General features: G+C 41.9%; 2 protein-coding genes and 1 non-coding gene across 3 annotated transcripts; 2 read left to right on the top strand and 1 right to left on the bottom strand.

The window, feature by feature from the left end:
* The first annotated feature begins 515 nt into the window (after window positions 1-515).
* LOC118358135 (mitochondrial carrier homolog 2-like) lies at window positions 516-15303 on the top strand. Its single transcript, XM_035735627.2, has 13 exons — window positions 516-703; window positions 1698-1782; window positions 8206-8312; window positions 8625-8651; window positions 8775-8831; window positions 9025-9082; window positions 9205-9256; window positions 9341-9400; window positions 9652-9745; window positions 10163-10210; window positions 10529-10596; window positions 14369-14444; window positions 14588-15303. Exons 1-13 carry the CDS (start codon window positions 617-619, stop codon window positions 14672-14674), a joined length of 906 nt encoding a protein of 301 aa, XP_035591520.1. The 5' UTR covers window positions 516-616; the 3' UTR covers window positions 14675-15303.
* On the top strand, window positions 10320-10395 carry trnaa-ugc (transfer RNA alanine (anticodon UGC)). The gene has a single exon. It is a non-coding gene; the product is annotated as a tRNA-Ala (tRNA).
* Window positions 15304-15623: 320 nt separating the features above from the next.
* On the bottom strand, window positions 15624-24831 carry LOC118358128 (26S proteasome regulatory subunit 6A-B-like). The gene is made up of 12 exons (XM_035735613.2): window positions 24665-24831; window positions 24066-24146; window positions 23735-23860; window positions 23454-23558; window positions 21832-21894; window positions 21564-21701; window positions 21325-21468; window positions 19459-19607; window positions 19232-19328; window positions 16338-16483; window positions 16111-16192; window positions 15624-15922 (listed from the first exon to the last, which is right to left on the bottom strand). The coding sequence occupies exons 1-12, from the start codon at window positions 24704-24706 to the stop codon at window positions 15812-15814; spliced, it is 1284 nt and encodes a 427-aa protein (XP_035591506.1). The 5' UTR covers window positions 24707-24831; the 3' UTR covers window positions 15624-15811.
* Between the last annotated feature and the right edge of the window lie 2210 nt (window positions 24832-27041).

Genomic DNA, 27041 nt, shown 5'->3' with positions numbered 1-27041 from the left:
TCTGGTCGGGTGTCTCAGAGCTGGTCTGGTTGACAGGTCAACACTGGTCTGGTCGGCTGGTCAACGTTAGTCTGTTCTACAGTCAGCTGGTCAACACTAATCTGGTTGACGGTCAGCTGGTCAGCCAACTGGTCTGGTGGATGGTCGGTTGGTCAACGCTGGTCTGGTGGACGGTCAGCGGGTCAGCCAACTGGTCTGGTCAATGGTTCGCTGGTCTGGTTGATGGGTCAACTCTGGTCTGGTCGAAGGTCGGCTTTGATACTGCAGAGCTGATGGTGGGTGCGCTTTTTAAAAACGTTTATCTTCATGGTCTTCTTTTCACCTCAAGATTGTAAGACCATAACACTATTCCTTCAGATGTCTAGGCCTACTAAAAAGGTATGTGTATGCGCTAAATTGATATAACCACTAATCTTTCAGAGAGGATGAAAACATTTTTTTTAAAACGTCTATATTCCAGCACAGTAGGATCCTATGAAGTCTTCGACAAAGTCATCTGAAGAATCTGCGGCCTGTGCGGTCCCTTCTGTGTCATGTGAGTTGAGTTACTAACCTGGTGAAGCTTCCTTTCTTCCCGGTTGGTGGGAGGAGAAGAATCCTATTAGTTTGCTCCATAATGGCGGACACGTGTGGCCAAGTACTTCTGGGGTCTGGATTAACGGTCCTTTCCCACCCCCTCATGTACATCAAAGTTCTAGTTCAGGTAAGGTCTATATATATTGAGATTAAACAAACCAGAATGTTTGATCCTGCTAGCTTTACGTCGAGGCCGGTTCTGTAACTGACAGGCTATTGTAGCTAATGTTAGCTACAACAACAGCCATAACGAATAGCTAGCTAACTATAACTAACGTTACTTTCCATACAGCTGATAAATTCAAGCTGATCTCATGATATATTAATATATCTAAAAAGCAGTTTACTTATCGTTTCAAACCTTATGTTTCTATAGCTATCTAGAATTAGTAGCTAGGGGGTTGACGCCACGCAAAGGTTAAGAGCTAAGCTACGTTAGCTAACTATGGAAGTGGTTTCGACATTTTTATCGGTTTTGTCGCAGATAAACAATTACATTGTTTTACAATTATTTATATCTAGCGGTTTTTTCTAGGAGGGATGCAGCTTTTGTCAAATTTGACTTTAAGCAGCAGGTTATGAGAAACAATGACATGTACTGTAACAGGTTGGGAGAATTAGGTTATATTATCGAAAGTGTTAGGGTTAGCTAAAATTGACACATTATCCCAACTAGACATGACCCTATTTAGCCAGCTGTCATGTTAATTTGTGTGACATTATCATTACCTTGAGAGTAACGACTGGCTAACGTTAGCCGGCTAACGTAACTAGCTCTGATTCAAAACGTTCATGACAGGATGGGTGCCCTTTGGCCCACTCACCCGAGTAACGCGGGCTAGCAAATGAGTAAGGTTATAACACAACCGGGTACTTCGCTGGATCATAATGCATTACCGTGTGTGCTGTTGTCAGATAAGATGTGTGATAATTGTACTGTGTCAAATGTCCGCAAAGAAAGTCAAACATGTATCATATTGTTAATCTAGCTAGCTAGCCAGCCTAGCAAATGGTACTAGTTCTAACTATAAATGATTGACACTTGGCCTCGTTCACTGCAATGTGTTATATAATTACCCAGAGCCTAATAAATGACAATTGCACATGTACTCCTTTTTCAGGTTGGACATGAACCTCTTCCTCCGTCCATAGGAAGAAACCTGTTTGGTAGACAAGTGTACCAGCTGCCAGGACTGTTTGCCTATGGTGAGACCTGAATTCCAGTCTAAGTCGCTCTGGATAAGAGCGTCTGCTAAATGACTTAAATGTAATGTAAATGTACCCACTTGCAAAATGATTAGCAGGTTTTTCTATTAGCATCGGGCTGGTTGCACAAGTTAGTTGAAAGTGGGTCGTAACTCTAAAAGACACCTTGGTATTCTTTTGGTATTGACTCGCGCATAGACAACTCTAAAATAGCGGTTGTAAAATATGAAAGATAGTCCTGCTCCCTACTGGGCGTAGTTTATACGCCCAGTAGGGAGCAGGTGTAGGGTGTTAAATTGGTGCGATCTTAAATGATATTCACAGAAAATACTAGCAATTACATTTTTCAAACGTATGTGAGCTCCGTGTTCATATTTCACAACCGATTTTTCGAATTGCCTATGCGCGAGGCAATAGCAAAATAATACCAAAGACAGTACAGAATAGGGCTGGGCGACATGGCCAAAATATAATATAATGGTATTAAAAATAAAGACGGCACGTTTGCTTTTATTAGTAGTGCGAGTCCGATTCGAGGGTGCCAACAAATACTGTTGACTAACCCCATTCCGTACACATTTTCGCCACCGCGGCATTCAAATGAGGCTGCAATGAAAACTAATGCGACTGTGTAGGCATAAAAATATGGGGTGTGAACTACATTTCTATTCAAGCTTTGATTTACATGTTAATTGCCCGGTAGTTTTGGAGAAAAGTTTAAAGAAACGGACCGCTCTGACGCCGTACGTTAAATCTTGACATTAAAAAAATAAAAAAATACAAATAAAAAAGACCCAACGGAGCTCATTGCCTTCAGTCATGCAGAGACGGGAAGGTCTCGTCATTGATTTTGCTGGAAAGGGGAGAAATTGACCTGGAAGTATAATGCTTTTTGGGCACTAAAATTAGGTTGATTGTATGTTACAACGCAAAGTATAAAAGTGCGTTAGCTAACTATACATTCTAATTGATTTCAATGGGTCTTTCTCTATTTTCATTGTTTTATACTGTTCTACTAAACTTCAACCAAAAATAAATTTCAGCATTTTCATCAATTTCTACATTTCCTGCACTCATTTCAGATCATTTCCACACTGCCACATAGGGCTGCACGATTTGTGCAAACAATCTAGGCATTTTGACCAAATGTTGCAATTGCGTTTTGACTTGTGATTTAGAGCAAAACAGTTGGGTGAACTGTTGGAATCATGGAAATTGAATGATTATTCAAATTCGATAGTTAGAATATAATAGTGGGCTCTTTAAATAATGTTTGATATGACAACAAATTAAAATGCCAGGGAGGAGTTATTGTGACAGGGCAGGAACCAAAGTGTTGACAAGTGTTTCCTAGAGGACCCTATAATCTTTGGCTACGTTTTAATGTTTTCTCTTAACTACTTCATTTAACTAACATATTGTTTTGCGCATTCCTCTTTGATTTAGAAGATACTGTTGCACAAACAAACATGCAGATGTACAGTACCAGTCAAAAGTATGGACACCTACTCATTCAAGTTTAAAAATGATTTTTTGTACTATTTTCTACATTGTAGAATAATAGTGAAGACATCAGAACTATGAAATAACACATATGGAGTCATGTAGTAAGCAAAAAAGTGTTAAACAAATCAAAACATATTTTAGTTTTTTCAAAGTATCCTTGATGATACTGTAGCTTTGCATACTCCTGGCATTCTCTCAACCAGCTAAATTAGGTGGTCACTTGGAATGAATTTCAATTAACAGGTGTGCCTTGTTAAGTTATTTTGTGGAATTTCTTTCCTCCTTAATGCGTTTGAGTCAATCAGTTGTGTAGTGACAAGGTAGGAGTGGTATACAGAAGATGCCCTACTTGGTAAAAGACCAAGTCCATATTAGGGCAAGAACAACTCAAATAAGCAATGCGAAATGCCAGTCCATCATTACTTCAAGACATTAAGGTCAGTCAATCTAGAAAGTTTCAAGAACTTTAAGTGTCTTCCAGTGCAGTCGCAAAAACCATCAAGCACAATGACGAAACTGGCTCTCGTGAGGACCGCCACAGGAATGGAAACTCCAGATGTACCTCTGCTGCAAAGGATAAGTCCATTAGAGTTACCAGCCTCAGAAATTGCAGCCCACAGAGTTCAAGTAATAGAAACATCACAACATCAACAGTTCAGAGGAGACTGCGTGAATCAGACCTTCATGGTCAAATTGCTACAAAGAAATCACTACTAAAGGACACCAATAAGAAGAGATTTGCATGGGCCAACAAACACGAGCAATGGACATTAGACCGGTGGAAATCTGTCCTTTGGTCTGATGAGTCCAAATTTGAGATTGTTGGTTCAACCGCCATGTCTTTGTGAGACGCAGAGCAGGTGAACGGATGATCTTCACATGTGTGGTTCCTCCCTGTGAAGCATGGAAGAGGTGGTGTGGGGGTGCTTTGCTGGTGCCACTGTCAGTGATTTATTTAGAATTCAAGGCACACTTAACCAGCATGGCTACCACAGCATTCTGCAGCGATACACACTTAACCATCTGGTTTGAGCTTAGTGGGGCTGTCATTTGTTTTTCAACAGGACAATGACCCAAAACACACTTCCAGGCTGTGTAAGGGCTTCATGAAATGGAGACCTTGCCTTGGCCGAGCAACCGCACGCAAGCCTAAGATCACCATGCACAATGCCAAGTGTCTGCTGGAGTAGTGCAACGCTTGCCGCCATTGGACTCTGGAACAGTGGAAACGCGTTCTCTGGAGTGATTGAATCACGCTTCACCATCTGGCAGTCCGACGGGCGAATCTGGGTTTGTCGGATGCCAGGATAAAGCTGCCTGCCCCAATGCATAGTGCAAACTGTAAAGATTGTTAGCGGATGAATGTTGGTCTGGGGCTGCTTTTCATCGTTCGGAGTAGACCCCTTAGTTCCGGTGAAGGGAAATCTTAACGCTACAGCATACAATAACATTTTCGATGATTCCATTCTTCCAACTTTGTGGCAACAGTTTGTGGAAGGCCCTTTCCTCTTTCTGCATGAGGTCCATACAGAAATGCTTTGTTGAGATCAGTGTGGAAGGACTTTTCTGGAGTGCAGAGCCCTGACCTCAACCTCATCGAACACCTTTGGGATGAATTGGAACGCAGACTGCGAGCCAGGCCAAATTGCCCCACATCAGTACCCGACCTCACAAATGCTCTTGTGGCTGAATGGAAGCAAGTCCCTGCAGCAATGTTCCAACATCTAGTGGAAAGCCTTCCCAGAAGAGTGGAGTCTGTTATAGCAGAAAATGGGAGACCAACTCTATATTAATGCCCATGATTTTGGAATGAGATGTTCGATGAGCAGGTGTCCATATACTTTGTCATGTAGTTTACTGGAGCAGTGCAGAGCTATTGTGAAGGAAGTTGTCAAGGAAGTGAGTTTCTGTTTATACAGGACCTCCCACCTACTGTCAACCAATCATATCAATCCAGAGCTATACAGATCTCTTTGTTACAAAATTTGGGAGGCGCACAACATTTCAGTACGGACTACGGCACTCAGTTTGACCTCTGCATGCCTCTGGAGGCTCCGCAATTGTCACACCCTCCATTCGGAGCCTCCGAACACATTTTCAGATCAAGCATAATACACTGCTCAAAAAAATAAAGGTAACACTAAAATAACACATCCTAGATCTGAATGAATTAAATATTCTTATAAAATACTTTTTTCTTTACATAGTTGAATGTGCTGACAACAAAATCACACAAATTTATCAATGGAAATCAAATTGATCAACCCATGGAGGTCTGGATTTGGAGTCACACTCAAAATTAATGTGGAAAACCACACTACAAGCTGATCCAACTTTGATGTAATGTCCTAAAAACAAGTCAAAATGAGGCTCAGTAGTGTGTGTGGCCTCCAAGTCCCTGTATGACATGCCTACAACGCCTGGGCATGCTCCTGATGAGGTGGCGGATGGTCTCCTGAGGGATCTCCTCCCAGACCTGGACTAAAGCATCTGCCAACTCCTGGACAGTCTGTTGTGCAACGTGGAGTTGGTGGATGGAGCGAGACATGTCCCAGATGTGCTCAATTGGATTCAGGTCTGAGGAACGGGTGGGCCAGTCCATAGCATCAATGCCTTCCTCTTGCAGGAACTGCTGACACACTCCAGCCACATGAGGTCTAGCATTGTCTTGCATTAGGAGGAACCCAGGGCCAACCGCACCAGCATATGGTCTCACAAGGGGTCTGAGGATCTCATCTCGGTACCTAATGGCAGTCAGGCTACCTCTGGCGAGCACATGGAGGGCTGTGCGGCCCCCCCAAAGAAATTCCACCCCACACCATGACTGACCCACCGCCAAACCGGTCATGCTGGAGGATGTTGCAGGCAGCAGAACGTTCTCCACGGCGTCTCCAGGCTGTCACGTCTGTCACATGTGCTCAGTGTGAACCTGCTTTCATCTGTGAAGAGCACCTGTGGATGTCGGGCCCTCATACCACCATCATGGAGTCTGTTTCTGACCGTTTGAGCACACATGCACAGTTGTGGCCTGCTGGAGGTCATTTTGCAGGGCTCTGGCAGTGCTCCTCCTTGCACAAAGGCGGAGGTAGCGGTCCTGCTGCTGGGTTGTTGCCCTCCTATGGCCGCCTCCACGTCTCCTGGCCTGTCTCCTGGTAGCGCCTCCATGCTCTGGACACTATGCTGACAGACACAGCAAACATTCTTGCCACAGCTCGCATTGATGTACCATCCTGGATGAGCTGCACTACCTGAGCCACTTGTGTGGGTTGTAGACTCTGTCTCATGCTACCACTAGAGTGAAAGCACCGCCAGCAAGTGACCAAAACATCAGCCAGGAAGCATAGGAACTGAGAAGTGGTCTGCGGTTATCACCTGCAGAACCACTCCTTTATTGGGGGTGTCTTGCTAATTGCCTATAATTTCCACCTGTTGTCTATTCCATTTGCACAACAGCATGAGAAATGTATTGTCAATCAGTGTTGCTTCCTAAGTGGACAGTGTGATTTCAAAGAAGTGTGATTGACTTGGAGTTACATTGTGTTGTTTAAGTGTTCCCTTTATTTTTTTGAGCAGTGTAAATAAACTGTGCTGTAGACTACAGTCAGATGACAAACCATTTTTGTTGACGGGGTGCAAGATTTATTTTTCCTAATTTTTAAGATATGTTGGTGCTTATAATTTACGACATTTTGGTAGGCTATTCGTTAGTCAACTTGTCTAAATTTGATACATGCATCTTATCTTCTGTCATTATGTTGGCCTAGAAGACTAAATAAGCCCTTGCTCACCAGAATGTCATAAATCGTTAGAATGAATGCAATCTTGTTGACATCAGAAAAGTTTTCTGCCATCTCTTTTTCTTTTGTGGGGCAAAGACATCTAGGGACTGGGAAGAAAATGCAATAAATAACAAGGAAAGATTTGGCTAACTTTCCAAATGACATTAGTTTGTAAGGAAATGGAAAGCTGTGAAAGATTTCAGTTAGGCTTGGATGCATATTTTATGTGGTTAAAATACAATCAGCTTTTATGATGCTGATAAAGATAACATCTCTACAGATGGCATCTAAATGTGGATTTGCATGCTCTCAAGATGCTGAAAGAAATCAACCATATTTCTCCACTCCTGTTCCCAAGTCAAAATGTGTCCTTCACTTGGTGTACAATTTTACTGCAAGAAATGCTTAGTTCTGCAGGAGTACAGTCAGTGTCTAGATTTCAGCTTTCATTTTAACCCATCTGAACAGTAGGCTACAGTTCCCTTGACGTGCCATAGGTCTATTTGAAGTCCCTGTCTTGACTGTCAAATTTTTATAGCACCTCACAATCGTCACACACAACATAGCCGGCACTGCCATCATCCTCTTTTACCACTTCACCAAATCTTTTTCAACTCTCCATTTTGTGACTTTTCTCTGATTGAATTAAACTCTGATATTGTCCTTTTTGCCTCCGTGGATTGATGTTAACTCTTTCTGCCCGCTCGCAAAAGTGTTTTGACGGTTGGCGTGTTGGATATTTGGCTGTTGTACAGTTAGGCCCTAAAGCTTATATGCATAGGCACTAATGCCAGAGAGCATAAAATAATGAAAGAAAAACATCTATTTTGCCTATAGATACATTTTTTTTATTTTTTTATTTTTAGGTATTGTTTTTCTCTTTATTCAACCTGGCCTTCATTCACGCAATATTTCATGATACTAAACCAGCCTGCCCAGCGGATATAACCGCGGGGACTGCGGGTTATGAGTCAACCTGCGCAGCACTACTAGTGATGGATTTAAAACTAGACTTATCTTGGTGTTAAACTCCAACTAGTAGGCTACCGCAAATAAGACTGGCCTATCCGTACCATACACTCTGACTAATGAACATATTTTCTATGTCCCTTTTGATCCTCTAATTTCTGTCTTTTAGCAAAGCACATCATAAAGATTGATGGCAAGGCAGGTCTCTTTAATGGCCTAGCCCCCAGGCTCTGTGCAGGGACCATCGGCACCCTTGTACACAGCAGAGTCTTGCAGGTGGGTCTAGCTAACAAGCTGGCTTAATGTAGCTTCTTAAATAAATGTTATCTGATGTTTCCAGACCTCAGCAGTAGTCTAGCCTCAAACATAAATAAATGGGAAATGTGATCGCATTCTGTATTGAAAGTCATGCTCGTCAGAGAATAAGCTATATGCTGGCTTGGGAATTGACTCTGACTTGAACGGCATTGTCTTAGGATGGTGAGTGTGACGAATGCTATTTGTTTCTAAATTCATAAATGGCAATGTGTCGACACAACCACTATGGAAATGGATCTCTGTTGAACTAATCATTGCTGTCTTTAACAGAGATGCCAGGATGCAGGCAAATATGAGGTAAATATTTTGGCCTGGTTATGGATTAATTGTATAATTGTCTCTTTTATTTATTTTATTAAATCTTTTATCTTTTAAATGCAGGCTGTGGATATGGGTGGTCACTTTTCAATCTTTTTTTAGGTCTCCGGAACCAGTCAGAAAGCTGAAGAGGGATCCTTGCAGCATGTTGTGAATGAGGTATGAATTCATTTGTTCAGTAAAGCAGATGGTTTGACAGATGTCTTTTTTCACCATACGCAAGTAAGTTCATATCTGGAGCGGAGCTGGTTCTTGGTGTAAGGGGAATTATCCCCAGCTTAAGCTGTCCAAACTGGATTCATGGTTTCTCCCAAATTCTGCATCTCCATTCTTTCTGTTTTTCTTGTACTAGACAACCAAAGAGATGATAGCCCGCTCCTGTGCCACGATCGTCACGCACCCCTTCCATGGTAATTGTACTGTTTGTGTCGAGCAACTTTTGTCATGTCACCCTTTGCCTCAAATGTTCTCATAGGAGAATGACTACTGCATGGATACTGGCTTAACGGTTTATGTTATGTTTGTTCCAAAGTGATCACCTTGAGATGCATGGTCCAGTTTATCGGTAGAGAAACCAAGTACAGGTGAGTTTTTCTTAACCTAAGTTCAATATGTGTTTATATGATTTATAGCCATGTAATACTGAATATTACAAATGTTTCTTGCAGTGGAGTGTTTGATTCCATCGTCACTGTCTACAAGAATGAAGGAGTTCTGGGATTCTTTGCGTAAGTATGATCTTCCTTTGGCTACATGACCAATGTTTAATCGAGGGCAACCTTTAGTCCTGACCTGCTAAATTACTAGAATACATTTGACCTCAGTAAATTCAGTCAATCCTTTTTGAAGTTATTTTTAAAAGTAGGTTTATGCTTGAAAATGAATTGTTGTCTAGCGGCCGTTTTCTCTGGATGTCTGTACCATGACCTCTTTTTCCCTGTCGTCTTAACCTCTGACTAATAGCTGTGCTCTCATGCAGAGGCCTTATTCCTCGTCTGCTGGGTGACGTGCTGTCTCTGTGGATCTGCAACATGCTTGCCCACCTCGTCAACACATACGCCATTGACGACTCAGTAAGTCAGATGGATTTGGAGATTTTTGACACTTGTTTAAAGGTCCAGTGCCGCCATCTTTATCTCCGTGTCAAATCATTTCTGGGTAACAATGAAGTACCTTACTGTGATTGTTTTCACAGGCAGGCCAAAACTCCATCCCACCAAAACAGGCTGAACATTCAGGCGGCCTTTTCAGACTGTTCTTACACTAAAAGGGCATTGTAATTTTCACAGTATTATTCCTACCTCAGTGTGGTATTCTATTTTTTATTTTATTTTAAACATAGGAAAACCACATTTTTGACTGCACTGGGCCTTTAAAGTAGATGTGGACCTCACATAAAAAAGTGATCCTGTACTGAAGTACATTGTCAGTGTAGAATGCATGGGTAAGTGATTATTCATTTTTTTATTTATTTTATATCCTTTCCTCAGATGAGTCACACAGGAGAAATAAAGAACTGCTCTCAGGCTGTGACTGGGGTAAGTGTAAAGCATTTGTTTTAAATCTATAATTTATCAATGTAAGGCCATAACACAGGCAACTAGTAATACCATACAGGTAATAAACAGTTGATGGGATTTCTATTGGGGTCCAGTGTGGCTCAGTTGGTAGAGCATGGTGCTTGCAACACCAGGGTTGTGGGTTCAATTCCCACGGGGGACCAGTACAAAATTTAAATAAATGTATGCACTCACTACTGTAAGTCGCTCTTTATAAGAGCTGCCTAATTACTAAAATGTTAATGTATTTCCTTGGTTGCTGATGTTGTCAATTTGTATCTCCCTCTCGTGTTCCAGTTCTTCGCCAGTATGCTCACATACCCCTTTGTTTTGGTGTCAAACCTCATGGCTGTCAACAACTGCGGGTAAGTAGCTGCATTTGGATGTTTTTTACACCAACATCACCAGTCGGTGTAAGTTCATAGACCAATAACACAAAGCCTTTCAAATAGGTCTGGGCGATTATATCAAATGAATTTGTTTTTGGGTAATATTCTAAATACCTGTATCACAAGAATCCAAGTTTGTTTTTAGGAGCATTTGTCCCCTTGCTCTCGTTTCGGTCTCGTCTCCTTCAATCCTTCTGTGCTGTGTATACCTTCCCATTTACACCAGAGATGCGTATATAATGACGAGATGCTCATGTCTCTGCCCCAACAATGGGAGGGAGTCATTGTCCAAAATAAAACCCATGGAAATGCATTGGGCTTATTTTGGCGAGAGTGAAACCTCACGCTTTGCATCTTCCTCTGTTTACACACACCAAACTCCTCCCCTGCCACTCACAACAACCTAGATGAGATCACTTCTTCCTCTCTGACAAGTGAATTCAACTCTATTTGCATTTGAGGTTTGGTTGAACAGAATCGGTCATATGAACACCAAAACATTATTTTACTATAATAGAGAAATTAGCCTGTCTAACAATACCTTTTGTCTCCACTCCTCAAATTGGCTCAGAGCAGACAACTACAATGGGAATATCGATTCTCTAAAATTAATGATCAGTTTGTTGCACAGTATTGCAGTACTTTAGCCAAAGACTGTCTAGTCCAGGGGTGTCAAACTCATTTCGCATCGTGGGCCACATACGGCCTAGGGAGATGTCAAGTGGGCCGGACCATTAAAATTATACCATACTCTGCTATAAATAACCAAAATATCATGTCTTTCCTTTGTTTTGGTGTAAAGAAGCACAAGAACATTAGGAAAATATTGAAATTTAATGAACTATCCTTTTACAAAACATTTCATGAAACACCTCATATTTCCTTAGACAAATGTGCAATTTACTTTTATCATTCACAAATATGCATTGCAACTGATCCCACTGATTGTACAAAGGCACAAAACTTTAATTGGTACTGAAAAATATAGTAATGCACTTTAAGATTAAATGAGACTTTTAAAGAAAGGAATTTTTAAACCACTTACACATACGCATATAAAATCTAAATGTAATCCCTGCGTACACCTTACAAACTAAGGAGAGTGATTTTAAATGTGTAATGAAGAAAGTGTTCGCCTGTCCTGTAAATCTGTAAACTTCATACATGAAACATACATACACATACAATACATACTGAAAATGTATGGAGTTGTATGAACAGTAGAATTCCATCACACAACTTTTGTTTTGAAGCTGCTGACTAACATTAAAGTGCACATTTTTTAAATCACCACAGTAAGGATTCATCTTCACAGAGCTGTATTCTTTCAATGCAAACAGTATCTAAGGCAGCATTTTAAAGGTGTTAGTCTAGTCTGGACTTGTATTTGTACCTGAAACTTGGCATCTTTTGGCCTGTACAAGTGCATCAACACCAGGTGTCATGTCCTGACTAGCTGTCACTTTCAGAATGTCATTTAAGTGCTTGTTTGTGAGCCTTGAACGCATTTTTGTTTTATTGATATTCATCACTGAGACAATTTGTTCACAAAGGTAGGTTGTCCCAAACATGCACAAAATTTTAGCAGCCAGGGCTGTTAATTTGGGGTACCCTGGTAGTAGATACTGATAAAATCAGGGCAGGGTTGCCATTTGCCAGTTGCATCTCCCACAAAGTCAGCTTCAACTTAAATGCATGTATGTTGTCAGAAAACTGTGTGACAACTTTTTTGCGGCCTTGCAACATTTTGTTCAGATTGTTCAAGTGTTCAGTAATATCAACCAAGAATGCAAGGTCCCGTAGCCATTCCTGAGATTGTAATTCCAACACCGGTTTTCCTTTTTCTCCATGAACTGTCCGATTTCCTCTCGTAGATCAAAGAAATGCCTCAGCACAGCGCCTCGGCTTAACCATCTCACTTCAGTGTGGTATGGCAGGCTGTGGGTAATGTTGCTGTCGCTGAGAAGTTTGTCAAACTGACGATGGTTCAGACCTCTGGACCGGATGAAATTTACAGTGCGAACAACCACCTCCATGACGTGGTCCATTTTCAGCGACTTGCAACACAATGCCTCCTGGTGCAAAATACAGTGAAATGTCCAGAAACGATCTCCTCCATTAAGGGCTTGTACTTTGTCTTTGAACTTTGTCGCGACACCTGCTTTCTTTCCGACCATGGATGGCGCGCCGTCTGTAGCCAGGCTGACAGCGCGGGACCAGTCCACTCCAACTCTGTCCAATGCAGCAAGGACAGAGCCGAAAATGTCCTCGGCTGTTGTGGTGTCCATCATTGGCACCAACTCAAGAAACTCTTCAGTAACAGTCAATGTCTCATCAACTCCTCGAATAAATATGGCCAGTTGGGCCACGTCTGTGATGTCAGTGCTATCGTCAATTGCCACGGAAAATGCAATAAATGACTTGACTCTCTGTTTCAATTGACTGTCTAAATCTGCCGATAGTTCCGAAATCCTCTCTGCTATAGTATTCCTCGTCATGCTAATATTGGCAAAAGCTTGTCGCTTCTCGGGACATACAAGTTCAGCCGCCTTCATCATGCATCGTTTAACAAAGTCACCGTTACGGCTTCGATGCTAATGCTATTTCGCTAGCAATTAGGTAGCTGGCTTTTACTGCTGCTTCACTGACTTCTCGGCTCTGGATGAAAGTTGACTGCTGTTTCCTCAGACCCGCCAGCAATTTGTTAATCTTATCTCTTCTCAGTTGTCCTTGCAAGCCGTCATATTTTTCGCTGTGATGAGTCTCGTAGTGGCGTCGAATATTATATTCCTTCAATACCGAAACTTGTTGCAAACACACCAAGCACAAAGGTTTTCCGTGCATCTCTGTAAATAAATAGGACGTGGTCCATTTTTCTTTGAAAATTCTACACTCCTTATCTACTTTTCTCCGTTTGGATAACGACATTTTGGCTAATGAGGGTGTAGTGGAGAGGTAGAGACATTAACAATCTTAACAACGTCGTAACAAGCAGCAGATGGCGCATTGATACCGTCTGCTGTTTTCAGTCTGTCTCAGTGATGCGGCTTGTCTTAAAAAAAAAAAAATTAATTCCATGTCTTTTATGCATTTTTTTCCACTTTCAAATTATCCTGCGGGCCTGATCGAACCTCCTTGGGGGCCGGTTCCGGCCCGCGGGCCGTATGTTTGACACCCCTGGTCTAGTCGGTTTTCTAAATGTGCAATAAGCTTAAGGTAGGTCACTTGATTTCCAACATCTGACAAGGATGCTGTTCAAACAGTATTCCAAAAAAGCATGAACTAATAAAATTATTAGTGGAATGCTTATTTAGCCTATGTATAATTTCATAAGCTCTGAATTTGTTAATTATTGCTGACTGTTTGAAATGTAGTGTATTTGACCTTTTTTTTTAAATTGAAATTGTACAACAAAGCTTATTTGGATAAACTTTTATTTTGGGGGGTTGATAAATTGTGAAACAGCCATAACTAAAGAGGTGTATGATTGTTAGGCCATATTGCCCATCCATTTCAAACCTCTGCCAATGATGGCTAGTTTCCAGGTTACATATCCCTTTGCATATAAGGCTTGTCCAAATAGGTCCCTCACTTAAACCACCCCAACAGTCCTAGGAAAACTCTTGCTTGAGACCATTTTACCCAGAAATGATTTGACATGGCTCCATTGGACCTTTTAAAGTTTCCCTGTAGTGAGTGGTTTATGTCTGAGGCTGGCTGTCCACGTAAGCACTCCTGTCTTTTACAGTCTGGCTGGCGGCCTCCCTCCCTATGCTTCAATATATCCAACCTGGGTGGACTGCTGGAGGCACCTGAGCCTAGAGGTAGGTTGCTGCTACACAAAAATACAGATGTAACCATAAGATCCTTAGTTATTCACGTTGGTTAACGTGTTAATTGAATTATTATGGATGAATTTGTGCCGTTCAAGCTGTTCCCGTTTTGTTTGTATTCTCTCTATTTATAGGGAAACATGAGCAGAGGCAACAGTTTATTTTTCCGGAAGCTGCCTGGGGGGAAGATTTATGCAACCGACCAGAAGAGATTTTTTTAAGTCTTGAACTACCTGCATAGAATCTAATTGTAATAATATAAATTGACATTGCCTGAAAGGGGGTGGATCACTGGCATCTAATCCTTTGTATGCACTTGTTTACGTTTTTTTTTTTTAACAACCTGTCTGAGTCTGTCATCAAGTAAAGATAAAATTGCATTGTTTTACAGCAATGTGCTGCTTTGATTGGAAATGTGAAGAGCTTTATTTTATTATATAGAAATTTGTAAAACTGTACTGCAGGATAATTAAATGGAGCCGTTTCACAAATCCAGGAATAAACCAGATTGCAATAGTTCCCAGTTCCTCTTTCTGTGATGGGAGACTAAATTGTATGTCACCTATTGCCAATATACAAACAATCGGAATACCCTGTATATCTGGCTGGCATTGAGTGGAGGCCCTCCCTGAATATAAGATGGAAGTTAGCTAATCTGCATGTAATGTTTAATTCAAAAGTTATTGGGAACACCCCTTGTATTGATGTATGTAATCATGCGATAAGAAATGGATGCGTTAAGGTAACTTGGGGCCACACGAGCGTGAGTTGACATGTCTATGGCCTTGTCGAAGCAGTCAGGTGCTTGTATTAACTCATTGACTGATCCAAATAAAGATGCTTTTTTGGACTTTCTGCTTTCTCATTGGGTTTTACCCTTTTGATTTCATTCTCCAGTGTGTAGCTAGTCCCCTGAAACATTTGATTCGAAATGAGTCATTTCAGTGAAGTTGCACCCTGAACATTTGCAACACAAACTGAATAGAATGGCAATAGGGGATAAGTTTCAGAAGTACATCGACACTCCATTGGAAGTACTCGCAGGTAACAGCCTGAATATTGTGGCAAAATGTCCTTTTCATAATATTTGTAAATGGTAACATCTGAAATAACGTGGCGATGTCTTTGCCACAGTGTGTTAATTGTTTCCATTTCACCAAAGGGCAAATGTGTTAATGAAAAAGGCTTTAATTCTTTCATGGACCATTGGTACAATAATAAACCAAAACATGTCCAGTCCCATCCTCACACCAAACACCTTCCGAAGCACCAAAGAGTGAGACGTGACAATTAGTGCTGTACAGATTGGTTCATGTTTTGGATACAACTGGAGAGTATCACACTTCCCCTGAAGAGCCTTAGGCGTAGTACTGCAGGTTGGCCTTCTTTTTAGCTTGTACTTCCAAGATGCCTTCCATGTAGTCCTCATGATTGAGCTCAGTTGCCCCCCTGCGAAGGGCGATCATACCCTGGGAGAAGGAAAGAAATCTTTGCTTGACGTTCCTAAATATATTGATATAGTTTAAGAAAAAAGGGCAAATTAAGTCTTATCAAAACCTTGGCACACAGGTGACTGAACAGTATTTCACCGGGGGAAAGGAAACAATGTAACTGTACTTTAGTTAATAGGGCTGGTTTAGTGTGAGGTATGACTCACCGCCTCCACACACACTGCTTTGCACTGGGCGCCGTTGAAGTCATCAGTGCACCTGGCCAGCTCCTCGTAGTTGACATCAGGGCTGTGGGGGGAAAAAAAAATCAATCAGATTCTGAATACTACATGAGGAACCCGTGTATATCTTTGAGCTAGACAGTACATTTAATCATAACATGTATATATCAATTTGGCTAATGTAGGATGAAGCATAGTGGATTGGTCCGAACCTGACGTTCATCTTGCGTGAGTGAATCTGCATGATGCGGGCTCGTGCTTCCTCATTGGGCATTGGGAACTCAATCTTACGGTCCAGACGTCCAGAACGCAGCAGTGCGGGATCTAGGATATCTATCCTGTTAGTGGCAGCGATAACCTGGCAGAAGAGGATCAGAAATTCAAGGTGTCAGAGTAAAGTCTAGTAGTCTGGCTGACACCTAACTCGAAGTCCTCCTGACCTCAGTTTGGAAAGACTTTTGATGTGGTTGATAATAAAAGGGGGCTGTGCTTTTCATTCATCATTTCTCCTCTGTGTCTTTCTCACTCAAACACCCACACACAGTCCCCGATCACCAAATCGAAACAATGAGAGGTCTCAACCTCCCAGGAAAAAATAAAAAAAATTGAGCGTGTTTAAAATAACTTCTCAGTCCTCTTTAAAGTGAACTCTGTGGTAAAAGCAAAAATAACATTTTTTATTCACACTGCCCTTGCTTTTGAATGAGGACTCCGACTCTTTTGCCTGTTCACTTCACCTAATTTTGTGGTCCTGAATCCTCTTTGCATTCACATTGCTATGTTTAGAAAGGAACCAAGGACCCAACTTCCACTCAATGCACTCTGGGTTTTCACAAAGTGCAGGACCAGCCATTCCAACAGAATGTGTTATCGTACAGCTAGATATACCTACCTCACAGTTTGGAAGCTAGATTGGATTTAGTTAGATATTAACATAGCAATATTATTGGTAACATAATAAATTGAATAACAATAACTAAAGACTGAATAACCCTGTAATTAAAAATTGTACACCCAATGTAGGCTACTGCCCCTTTATTAACTAGCATTGACTTTGTACCCTGTGTTGTCTTCTCACTATTCAAACCCCACAATCAAATAAACAGCTTATGAAACTCAGCCTAAAGTAGGTCTTCACGGGTACAATAAGTTGGACCCGTTCCGAAATGGATGTGGCTTTCCCACCCGACCCGATATGCATAAAATATTTTTAAACGGAGCCTGTTCCGAATGGACCCGAGGACAGCCTGACCCGTTGCAAAAAGGACCACGGCAAACAGACCAGCGCTGGTTCGGATCTGAGACGCCGTTCAGATCCTTGAGTAGAAAGAGAAAGAAACGTCCAACTGGTCGCTGCCAGCGCCATCAATAAACAAGTGATATTGGCCAAATGGTCCAGTTTCCGTGTCCTTATTATCAGGGAATTGCATGCATATAGTCATAAGCATCCACTATATCTGCTGTACAGGCGTACAGGACGCCGGGCTAATTCGTTCATTTTCCATCCGAATATTCTAAATGAAGATACTCGTTTTAAAATCAAACAATATAATGCTTAACTCTGGTAGGCATAAAACATTCTCTCTCACCTCATCTCAAGTACAACTGTCAAGAGACAGTTGGAGTGCCAGTGAGCACTGCCTTCATAGGCCAGCGGTAGCTAAGGTTAATAATAACCATACCACTTAAAAGTTGCTTTGCTTATGGTAATAAAAAGGGGGTCAAGTCATTGTTTATAGGGAAAATACAAACAGGTTACTATATTGCGCCATTAAATTACATTTTGCATCTTTCCCTCGGATTTATCCTTTTCATGGTTTGAGTGCGAAAAGCATAGTAGGAGTACTGGTAATTCTATTTTATTGCGGCATACATTACAGCTGGAATTACATTTTTCTAATGAAAATGACTCAACAGAATGAAATCTTCAAAAAGGTTTAACAGGCTTGGCCTATATTGCAGCTATTACCAACAAAGGCGATTACTTACCGTTGGCCTACCAAACGACAGCAATAGGCTAATTCTATTAATTTGACAACAAAAGTATAATAATTATTAGTGACTAAACAATTAATAATAGATTTAAAAATAAATAAATGAAAAGGTATACAATTGTTTCAAACTTGAATAGTGAGTTGCACACAGTCCATTTGGCTGTGCCAACGTTCTTCTCATCTTTGTCCACAACAACATTAAAATTTGTCCCTGAGGACAATCCCCTTGTCAGCTTCTTTTCACTACTCTTTCTCCTCTCATTTTCCTTCAATGAAAAATAACTCCATCTTCGCAATGAACAGTAGCCTAGTCCAAGGCTCCTTTTACTCTCCTCAGAGGTGAGCAGCTGGAACCAGTTTCAGCTGGACATAAGCTATACGTTTTATTGAGTTGCAATTGGCTGACATAACAAGCTCATGCAGTTATCACACAAACAATAAATTAACAAAAAGGACAGGTCCAATCGGGTCCAGTCGGTAAATCAATTTTACCCAAGACAAAAGTCAAAATTTAGAACACAGACCTGCTCTGGGTTTCAGGTCTGTTAGAATTTCAGATCCATTAGACCTGTGAAGACCTTTAGTCTAAAGATCACATATTGCAAAAAAAAATATCTGAACATCGTGTCAGTATAAAACTCCAGGCATTTTGTAATGTCTGTGCATCCATGACAATCGCTAATCAATATCCAAAAACAGAACACGTCATCTCTCTTTTGTGGCACCAATGTGAGGGGTTATGGCAGGGGAAAGGTGCATTGTGTACACAATTCCCTAAACATTTAAACTTAAGGTCAGACTGCCTCTCGAGATGGTCTCAGTTCGGTTCGCTTTGTGGGCTTTTTTGAGGGGTCTGAGTTCCTTTGGAGTTCACACTGCACACAAAAAAATTCAGCGATGAGAACCAATCAATAATGCATTTACAACGGCCTATCCAGACCAGTGCATCACCACTCTCCGTGCGCTGAGTCACACGAGTCGCATCAGCCAGGCTAACAATATAGGGCCTTCCTCATAGCATAGTGAAACAGGCATTTCTCCTTAGGTACCAGGCATCTTGGGTACCTCAAGTACAGCTGATGAAGAAAAAAATGTAAAGAACCGAGCAATACCTTAACTTGCATCTTGGACTGGAACCCGTCCAGCTGGTTGAGGAGCTCAAGCATAGTTCTCTGTACCTCCCTGTCACCTGATTTCTCACTGTCAAACCTGGAGAAATCAAAAAAGGATCAGAGGCGTGGGTCGATGCCATTAAACAGCTATGGAAATCAACTGTGAAACTTCTCGTGAGTAGCTGGTTTACAGTGTAGGACTCATACAGTTTAACTGCACCACTCACCGTTTGGTTCCAATGGCGTCCAGCTCGTCTATGAAGATGATGGAGGGGGCCTTCTCCTTGGCTAGGTTAAAGGCGTCTCGGACCAGCTTGGCACCATCACCAATGAACATCTGGACCAGCTGTGGGCCAGCCAACTTGAGGAATGTGGCCTGTAGAAGGATGAAAAGTACAATTGAAGTCGGGAAGTTTACATGCACTTACATTGGAGTCATTAAAACTTGTTTTTCAACCACTCCACAAATTCCTTGTTAAAAAAACTATAGTTTTATGTCCATTAGGACCTATTCTTTGTGCATGACACAAGACATTTTTCCAACAATTGTTTATAGACAGATTATTTCAATCACAATTCCAGTGGGTCAGAAGCTTACATACACTAAGTTGACTGTGCCTTTAAACAGCTTGGAAAATTCCCAGAAAAAGATGTCATGGTTTTAGAAGCTTCCGATAGGCTATAATTGACATCATTCGAGTCAATTGGAGGTGTACCTGTAGATGTATTTCAAGGCCTACCTTCAAACTCAGTGCCTCTTTGCTTAACATCATAGGAATATCAAAAGAAATCAGCCAAGACCCCAGATTTTTTTTTTGTAGACTTCCACAAGTCTAGTTCATCCTTGGGAGCAATTTCCATACGCCTGAAGGTACCACATTCATCTGTACAAACCATAGTATGCAAGTATAAACACCTTGGGACTACGCAGCCATCATACCGCTCAGGAAGGAGATGCGTTCTGTCTCCTAGAGATGAACGTACTTTGGTGCGAAAAGTGCAAATCAATCCCAGAACAGCAAAGGACCTTGTGAAGATGCTGGTGGAAACAGGTACAAAAGTATCTATATCCACAGTTAAACGAGTCCTATATCGACATAACCTAAAAGGCCACTCAGCAAGAAGAAGCCACTGCGAGAAAACTGCCATAAAAAAGACAGACTACGGTTTGCAACTGCTTATGGGGACTAAGGTCGTACTTTTTGGAGAAATGTCCTCTGGTCTGATTAAACAAAAATAGAACTGTTTGGCCATAATGACCATCCTAATGTTTGTAGGAAAAAGGGGGTAGGCTTGCAAGCCGAAGAACACCACCCCAACCGTGAAGCAGGATGGTGGCAGCATCATGTTGTAGGGGTGCTTTGCTGCAGGAGGGACTGGTGCACTTCACAAAATAGATGGCATCATGAGGAGGTAAAATGATGTGGATATAATGAAGCAACATCTCAAGACATCAGTCAGGAAGTTAAAGCTTGGTCACAAATGGGTTTTCCAAATGGACAATGACCCCAAGCCTACTTCCAAAGTTGTGGCAAAATGGCTTAAGGACAACAAAGCCCTGACCTCAATTCTATAGAACATTTGTGGGCAGAACTGAAAAGGCGTGTGCGAGCAAGGTGGCCTACAAACCCTACTCAGTTACACCAGCTCTGTCATTCACCAACTTATTGTGGGAAGCTTGTGGAAGGCTACCTGAAACATTTCACCCAAGTTAAACAATTTAAAGGCAATGCTGAAAAATACTAATTCAGGGTATGTAAACTTCTGACCCACTGGGAATGTGATGAAAGAAATAAAAGCTTAAATAAATCCCTCTACTATTATTCTGACATTTAACATTATTAAAATAAATTGGTGATCCAAACTGACCTAAGACAGGGAATTTTTACTAGGATTAAATGTCAGGAATTGTGAAAAACTGAGTTTAAATGCATTTGGCTAAGGTGTATATAAACTTCCGACTTCAACTGTAAATAAATCAACCTCTGCCTGTCGACACAATTGTACCTAAAGCAGAAAAGGAGTTGACACTCCCGCACTAACAAATAACCCCTTGCTAAACTGCAAGCCAGAAGGTCAGTGTTTTGTTTTACCTTGGTCTGGGCAGCACAGGCCCTAGCCAGTAGGGTTTTCCCTGTGCCTGGGGGGCCATACATCAAAACCCCCTTAGGTGGCTGAATACCCAGGTTCTCAAACTTCTCCTTGTGGTTCATGGGTAGAACGATTGCTTCCACCAGCTGAAAGTCAGAAGAAAAGCACCACGTAATTGCAGTTTTAGTAACATTCATATAGGAGTTTCTAAAGAGATAAGATACAAATGATAATATCGGACCTCCTTGATCTGTTTGTCTAATCCCCCAATGTCACTGTACTGTTCAGCGGGGCACTCGTCCACCTCCATGGCTTTGACTCTGGAGTCGTACTCCGCGGGCAGGGTTTCCAGGATCAGGTATGAGTCCTTGTTTACCCCCTGATCATCACCACAGGGAAAGAGAAAAATAAAATGCGACACTCAAGCATGGCCAAAAAATAAATCCTTAGCTTGTTGAGCAGAGGGAGCTGCTATTCAAGGACCCTCAAGTGAAGTTAAAGGGGCTTACCACGAGGTCTCCCGGCTTCAGTTTCTCTGCATCCACCAAGCCAATGACCGGGAGGAAGTATGCCTGCAAGAGCACAAAAAGGGGCAACCGCTGTCAACTACAACTGCTGAATAGCTCCTATTAATAACTGTTTAAATTTACTAAGAATGACACAGGAAAGGTACTGATCAAAATGCAGTTGAACTTGTAAGTAGATCGGACCAGTATTTCCTCTGGGGAAAATGTAGCGGAGGGGCTGATTTATTTCATTTTGTTCTAGTGAATGAAAAAAAAAAAAAAGAATTTGTCCAAAATGAATGCAAATAAAATTATGCTGACATGTAAAATATAATTTCAACCTCCAGAAATGAGGAAAATAACATATTGCTAAAATTATTTTTTAAATATTGCTAATAGCATATTATCAGGTACGCTATTTACAATAAGCATTATTGCCTGTAGCCCAACTGATGAAGAATAGTGGCTATAAATAAATAGGCTGAAGCATGGGGTTTCCTATCTGCATTTAACCTATTGGGCTAATCATTAGCAGAGTCCTGCGTCGGGTCGGATCCCCACAGTCTTCCAACCCGTGGGTCGGCTTACGGGTCAGAACAATTACATGATGGTCGGAAACATTTTAAATCGAGATAATACACATTTTAAATACACATTTTAAAAACCCAGGAGTTTGTTGTGTTGCAAATTCCATTCGGTGAGCGGCGAGACAGACATAAGGCTACCAGCCATGCACGCATTGAGTGTGTGGAGCCGGGAACCGTCCCTTGTGGTGGTGTGGTGCTAAAACGTTAAAATTTGTCGACGTGCAGAGCTTGTTCTCTCTCCCCAAGTGATAATACGAAACTTTGCCAAGTTTACTTTCCCTGGATAGCCTCGCTCACGCAAAATTGGTTAACATAGTCCTAAATGGAGAAATAAAAATAGTGGTTACGATAAGAGAACAGGCTACAAAACTATAGTGGAAACCGGTGCTGCACGAGTGAAATCACCAGTTTGGAAGGACAACACAGAAGATGGATGCAAAGCCTGCAAGCAGGTAGGCCGTTTTTGATTTAGATAATTCAGTTCATTATGGGCGGCAGGTAGGTTAGAGTGTTGGACTAGAACGAGGCAGTTAACCCACTGTTCCTAGGCCGTCATTGAAAATAAGAATATGTTCTTAACCGACTGGCCAAGTAAAATAAAGGTCAAAAATTAAATTATTACATTAATTCTGGCATTAGTACAGTAGACCAGAAGCAGGACATATAAAGTGTTAACTGGTGCGGCTGGTAAAAGTTTGTGAGTAGCCTACTAAATAAATATAGCCTATATTCAATTTGGGACTGGTAACTTGAATGCGCCTCAAGAGGATTATTCATCTCGCATAGAACACAAAACAAGCCAACAAGGTAAATAGATAAACTATTATGCGGGTGTCAGACATTTCTATGAATTACTTGTTTTGTTTGCCGAGGAAAAGTACATGTAGACTGTTCCAGCATCTTCAAAGTGCGCCTTGGAATAAATATTTTTCTCATGTTCCATATTTTGTTGGCATGGCGGCAACGATTTTGCCGTCACGTAGCGCCACAGCTAAATGACTGCTGAAGAAAACACTGGATTGGACATACTCCTCTTACCTGTCTTGTAGATGTTTTGATGACAGCACATTTGCCCTTCCTCTGGGAATCTAGATCAATATTTGCTCCATCCTCCTCCTGGTCATTTGGGTCCACATCCAGAAGCTGCAAGAGTTAAGACATCTTAAACTTAACCTGTGATGATCCAGACACTGTTGTATGGTCATAAACACCCATCACAAAAGTGAGCTCCACAAGAATTGAGCTTCACTAAACTGTTCAATACAATAAAACAATGTGACATTGAGACAAAAGTGTACATATTTCTTCATTTCTCCTACCTCAATGATATTGGAGACCAGATATGGCAGGGTCTTGTTCATTTTGATCTTCTCTGTGTTTTCTTTGATCTTGTCCTTCATGGCCTGCAGCTCATGGGTTACCCTCAATACCTCACTCTTCATGATCTACAACATAAGAGTCCAATTGAATGTATAGACCTAGGCGCAACTTATTCACACTTTTCATATCGTCATTTCAAAAACGGAACGGTCAAGTATATGGAGGCGACATAACAGGTAAGTAGCTGAAAAAAATAAAGAATAGTGAGGGCCATCTGATACACCAATAACAGCTCAAATGACTAGTTAGCTATCTAACATTTAACGTTACCTTTATTTCATTGTCCAGAAGACGTGTCCGCTGAACGAGCTCTTCAGGGGACATGTTGAGCACTTCTTTGCCGATCCCTTCCTATTGTTGACAAACAAAATTGTAATTTTGATACAACGTAGCTATCTTACTACTACCGTTAAAGGTAACGTTATACAGTAATCACGATACCTAGCTATAAGCTAACTATCCAAACTAGCTTAGCGGCTAATAAGACAAGGAAAATAGCCAGGCTAACGTTAGCTAACAACTTGCAGATAGGTTTACGAATCTGTGTGTGTGTAACGTTAGTTATCAGCTAACACAGTTAAGTGATCAGAAAGTCGATAACTAGCTAACTACCGTAACAGGCTAAACACCAAGCCAAACGTGTGTTTTATGTAACCAAGCTAACGTTAAGAAAAGTGTCCTGTGTCACTCTCCCATCAATTTAACAGGCTAGCTAACGTTATCTTGTAGCTATGCTAGCTGATATAAGGATCAGCTCTTTAGTTCATTGGACACGTGTTAACTTCATCGTGACGATCATATTCAAATAATAGATGTTTTAATCATAATACATTGATGAACATTCAAATATGTTAATTCAAGGAACAAACCTCCACCTCATCCCAAACTGATCTGTCATTCAGCGACGCCATCTTTTCTCTTTTTCTTCTTCTTGGTCGTAGCTTATATACCTTTCTTTGAGGTTTATCGGCAGACTACCACCGATACGGTGTATTGCCGCCCCTTCCCTCCATTGCGGGAATCGGGAGGTAACACATCATATACAATACATTTTAAAAAGCATCCCACTCCTCCAGTCATAGTCCACATCACAGCCCTACACAGGCTTAAGGGCCTGAGAAAACAAAACATTCGTCGACAGTATTCAGGTTAACATTTGCAAGGCCGCAGTGCCAAACGGACTACCAGGACTCCTACTCAAGAGTCCCCGAGCCCAATAACACCAAGTTAACCTGCCTATATAGCTATTATCCCTTTAGCACTCACATCTACAGCCATGAAATGCTTTGAAAGCATGGTCATGGCTCACATCAACATCCTGTCTATGAGCCCTGGATCCACTACAATTATACCGTCCACAGACGACGCAAACTCTACTGAACTACGCACTTCCTTCACCCACCTGGACAAAAGGAATACCTACTGTATGTAAGTATGCTGTTCTTTGGCTACAGCTCAACATTCAACACCATAGTCCCCTTCAAGTTCATCACTAAGCTCAGGACCCTGGGACTGAACACCTCCCTCTGCAACTGGATCCTGGACTTCCTGAGGGGTTGCCCCAGGAGGTGATGGTAGGCAAGAACACATCTGCCATGCGGACCATCAACACAGGGGTCTGTGCTTATTACCCTCCTGTACTCCCTGTTCATCCACGACTGTGTGGCTATGCACGACTCCAACACCATCATACATTTTTGCTGATGACACCACAGTGGTAGGACTGATCACCGACGGCGATGAGGTGTAACGGTGTGAAATGGCTAGCTAGTTAGCGGTGAGCGGTAGTGGCATTTCAAATAGTGATGTCACTCGCTCTGAGACCTTGAAGTAATGGTTTCTCTTGCTCTGCAAGGGCAGGGGCTTTTGTGGAGTGATAGGTAACGATGCTTTGAGGGTGACTGTTGTCAATGTGTGCAGAGGGTCCCTGGTTCAAGCCCAGGTAGGGGAGAGGAGAGGGCCGGAAGCAACACTATTACAGAGGCAGCCTATAGGGAGGAGGTCAGAGACCTGGCTGTGTGGTGCCAGAACAACAACGTCAGCAAGACATCGTGGACTACAGGAAACGGAGGGGCAAGCACGACGTCATCTACATCGATGGGGCTGTAGTGTTGCAGGTCGAGAGCTTCAAGTTCCTCTGTATCTAGATCACTAAGAAATTAACATGGTCCACACAGTTGTGAAGACAGCATGACAGCACCTCTTCCCCCTCAGGAGGGTGAAAAGATTTGACATGGGCCCTCAGATCCTTAAAGAAGTTCTACAGCTACACCATTGAAAGCATCTTGACTTGTTGCATCACCGCTTGGTACGGCAACTACAAGGCACCCGACCTCAAAGTGCAAGAGGGTGGTGAATTCGGCCCAGTACATCACTGCATTGTCCCTTTTTTGCACTAACTCTCTTGCACTGACTCTATGAAAACACTGGACTCTACTCGCACATACTTAGAAACCCAAGTCACACACACACTTTTTTGCACCAACTCTCCTGCACTGACTATACAGTGGGGCAAAAAAGTATTTAGTCAGCCACCAATTGTGCAAGTTCTCCCACTTAAAAAGACGAGTGAGGCCTGTAATTTTCATCATAGGTACACTTCAACTATGACAGACAAAATGAGAAAAAAAATCCAGAAAATGTAGGATTTTTAATGAATTTATTTGCAAATTATGGGTGGAAAATAAGTATTTGGTCACCTACAAACAAGCAAGATTTCTGGCTCTCACAGACCTGTAACTTCCTCTTTAAGAGGCTCCTCTGTCCTCCACTCGATTACCTGTATTAATGGCACCTGTTTGGACTTGTTATCAGTATAAAAGACACCTGTCCACAACCTCAAACAGTCACACTCCAAACTCCACTATGGCCAAGACCAAAGAGCTGTCAAAGAACACCAGAAACAAAATTGTCGACCTGCACCAGGAGGGGAAGACTGAATCTGCAATAGGTAAACAGCTTGGTTTGAAGAAATCAACTGTGGGAGCAGTTATTAGGAAATGGAAGACATACAAGACCACTGATAATCTCCCTCGATCTGGGGCTCCACGCAAGATCTCACCCCGTGGAGTCAAAATGATCACAAGAACGGTCAGCAACAATCCCAGAACCACAAGGGGGGGGACCTAGTGAATGACCTGCAGAGAGCTGGGACCAAAGTAACAAAGCCTACCATCAGTAACACACTATGTCGCCAGGGACTCAAATCCTGCAGTGCCAGACGTGTCCCCCTGCTTAAGCCAGTAC

The sequence above is a fragment of the Oncorhynchus keta genome, chromosome 2 (assembly GCF_023373465.1).
Source record: "Oncorhynchus keta strain PuntledgeMale-10-30-2019 chromosome 2, Oket_V2, whole genome shotgun sequence".
In the NCBI taxonomy this organism is placed as follows: Eukaryota; Metazoa; Chordata; class Actinopteri; order Salmoniformes; family Salmonidae; genus Oncorhynchus; species Oncorhynchus keta.
The sequence above is the reverse complement of the archived record's forward strand: the minus strand, read 5'-3'. Positions and strand labels throughout refer to the sequence as shown.

Coding starts and splice junctions, on each gene's coding strand:
- LOC118358135 (XM_035735627.2), top strand. CDS start 617: ATGGCGGACACGTGTGGCCAAGTACTTCTGGGGTCTGGATTAACGGTC. Junction 9,083..9,204: donor CGTCACGCACCCCTTCCATG/GTAATTGTACTG, acceptor TTTGTTCCAAAG/TGATCACCTTGAGATGCATG. Junction 9,746..10,162: donor CATACGCCATTGACGACTCA/GTAAGTCAGATG, acceptor TCCTTTCCTCAG/ATGAGTCACACAGGAGAAAT.
- LOC118358128 (XM_035735613.2), bottom strand. CDS start 24,706: ATGGCGTCGCTGAATGACAGATCAGTTTGGGATGAGGTGGAG. Junction 23,861..24,065: donor TTCTGGACAATGAAATAAAG/GTAACGTTAAAT, acceptor CTTATGTTGTAG/ATCATGAAGAGTGAGGTATT. Junction 19,329..19,458: donor GACGCCATTGGAACCAAACG/GTGAGTGGTGCA, acceptor TGATTTCTCCAG/GTTTGACAGTGAGAAATCAG.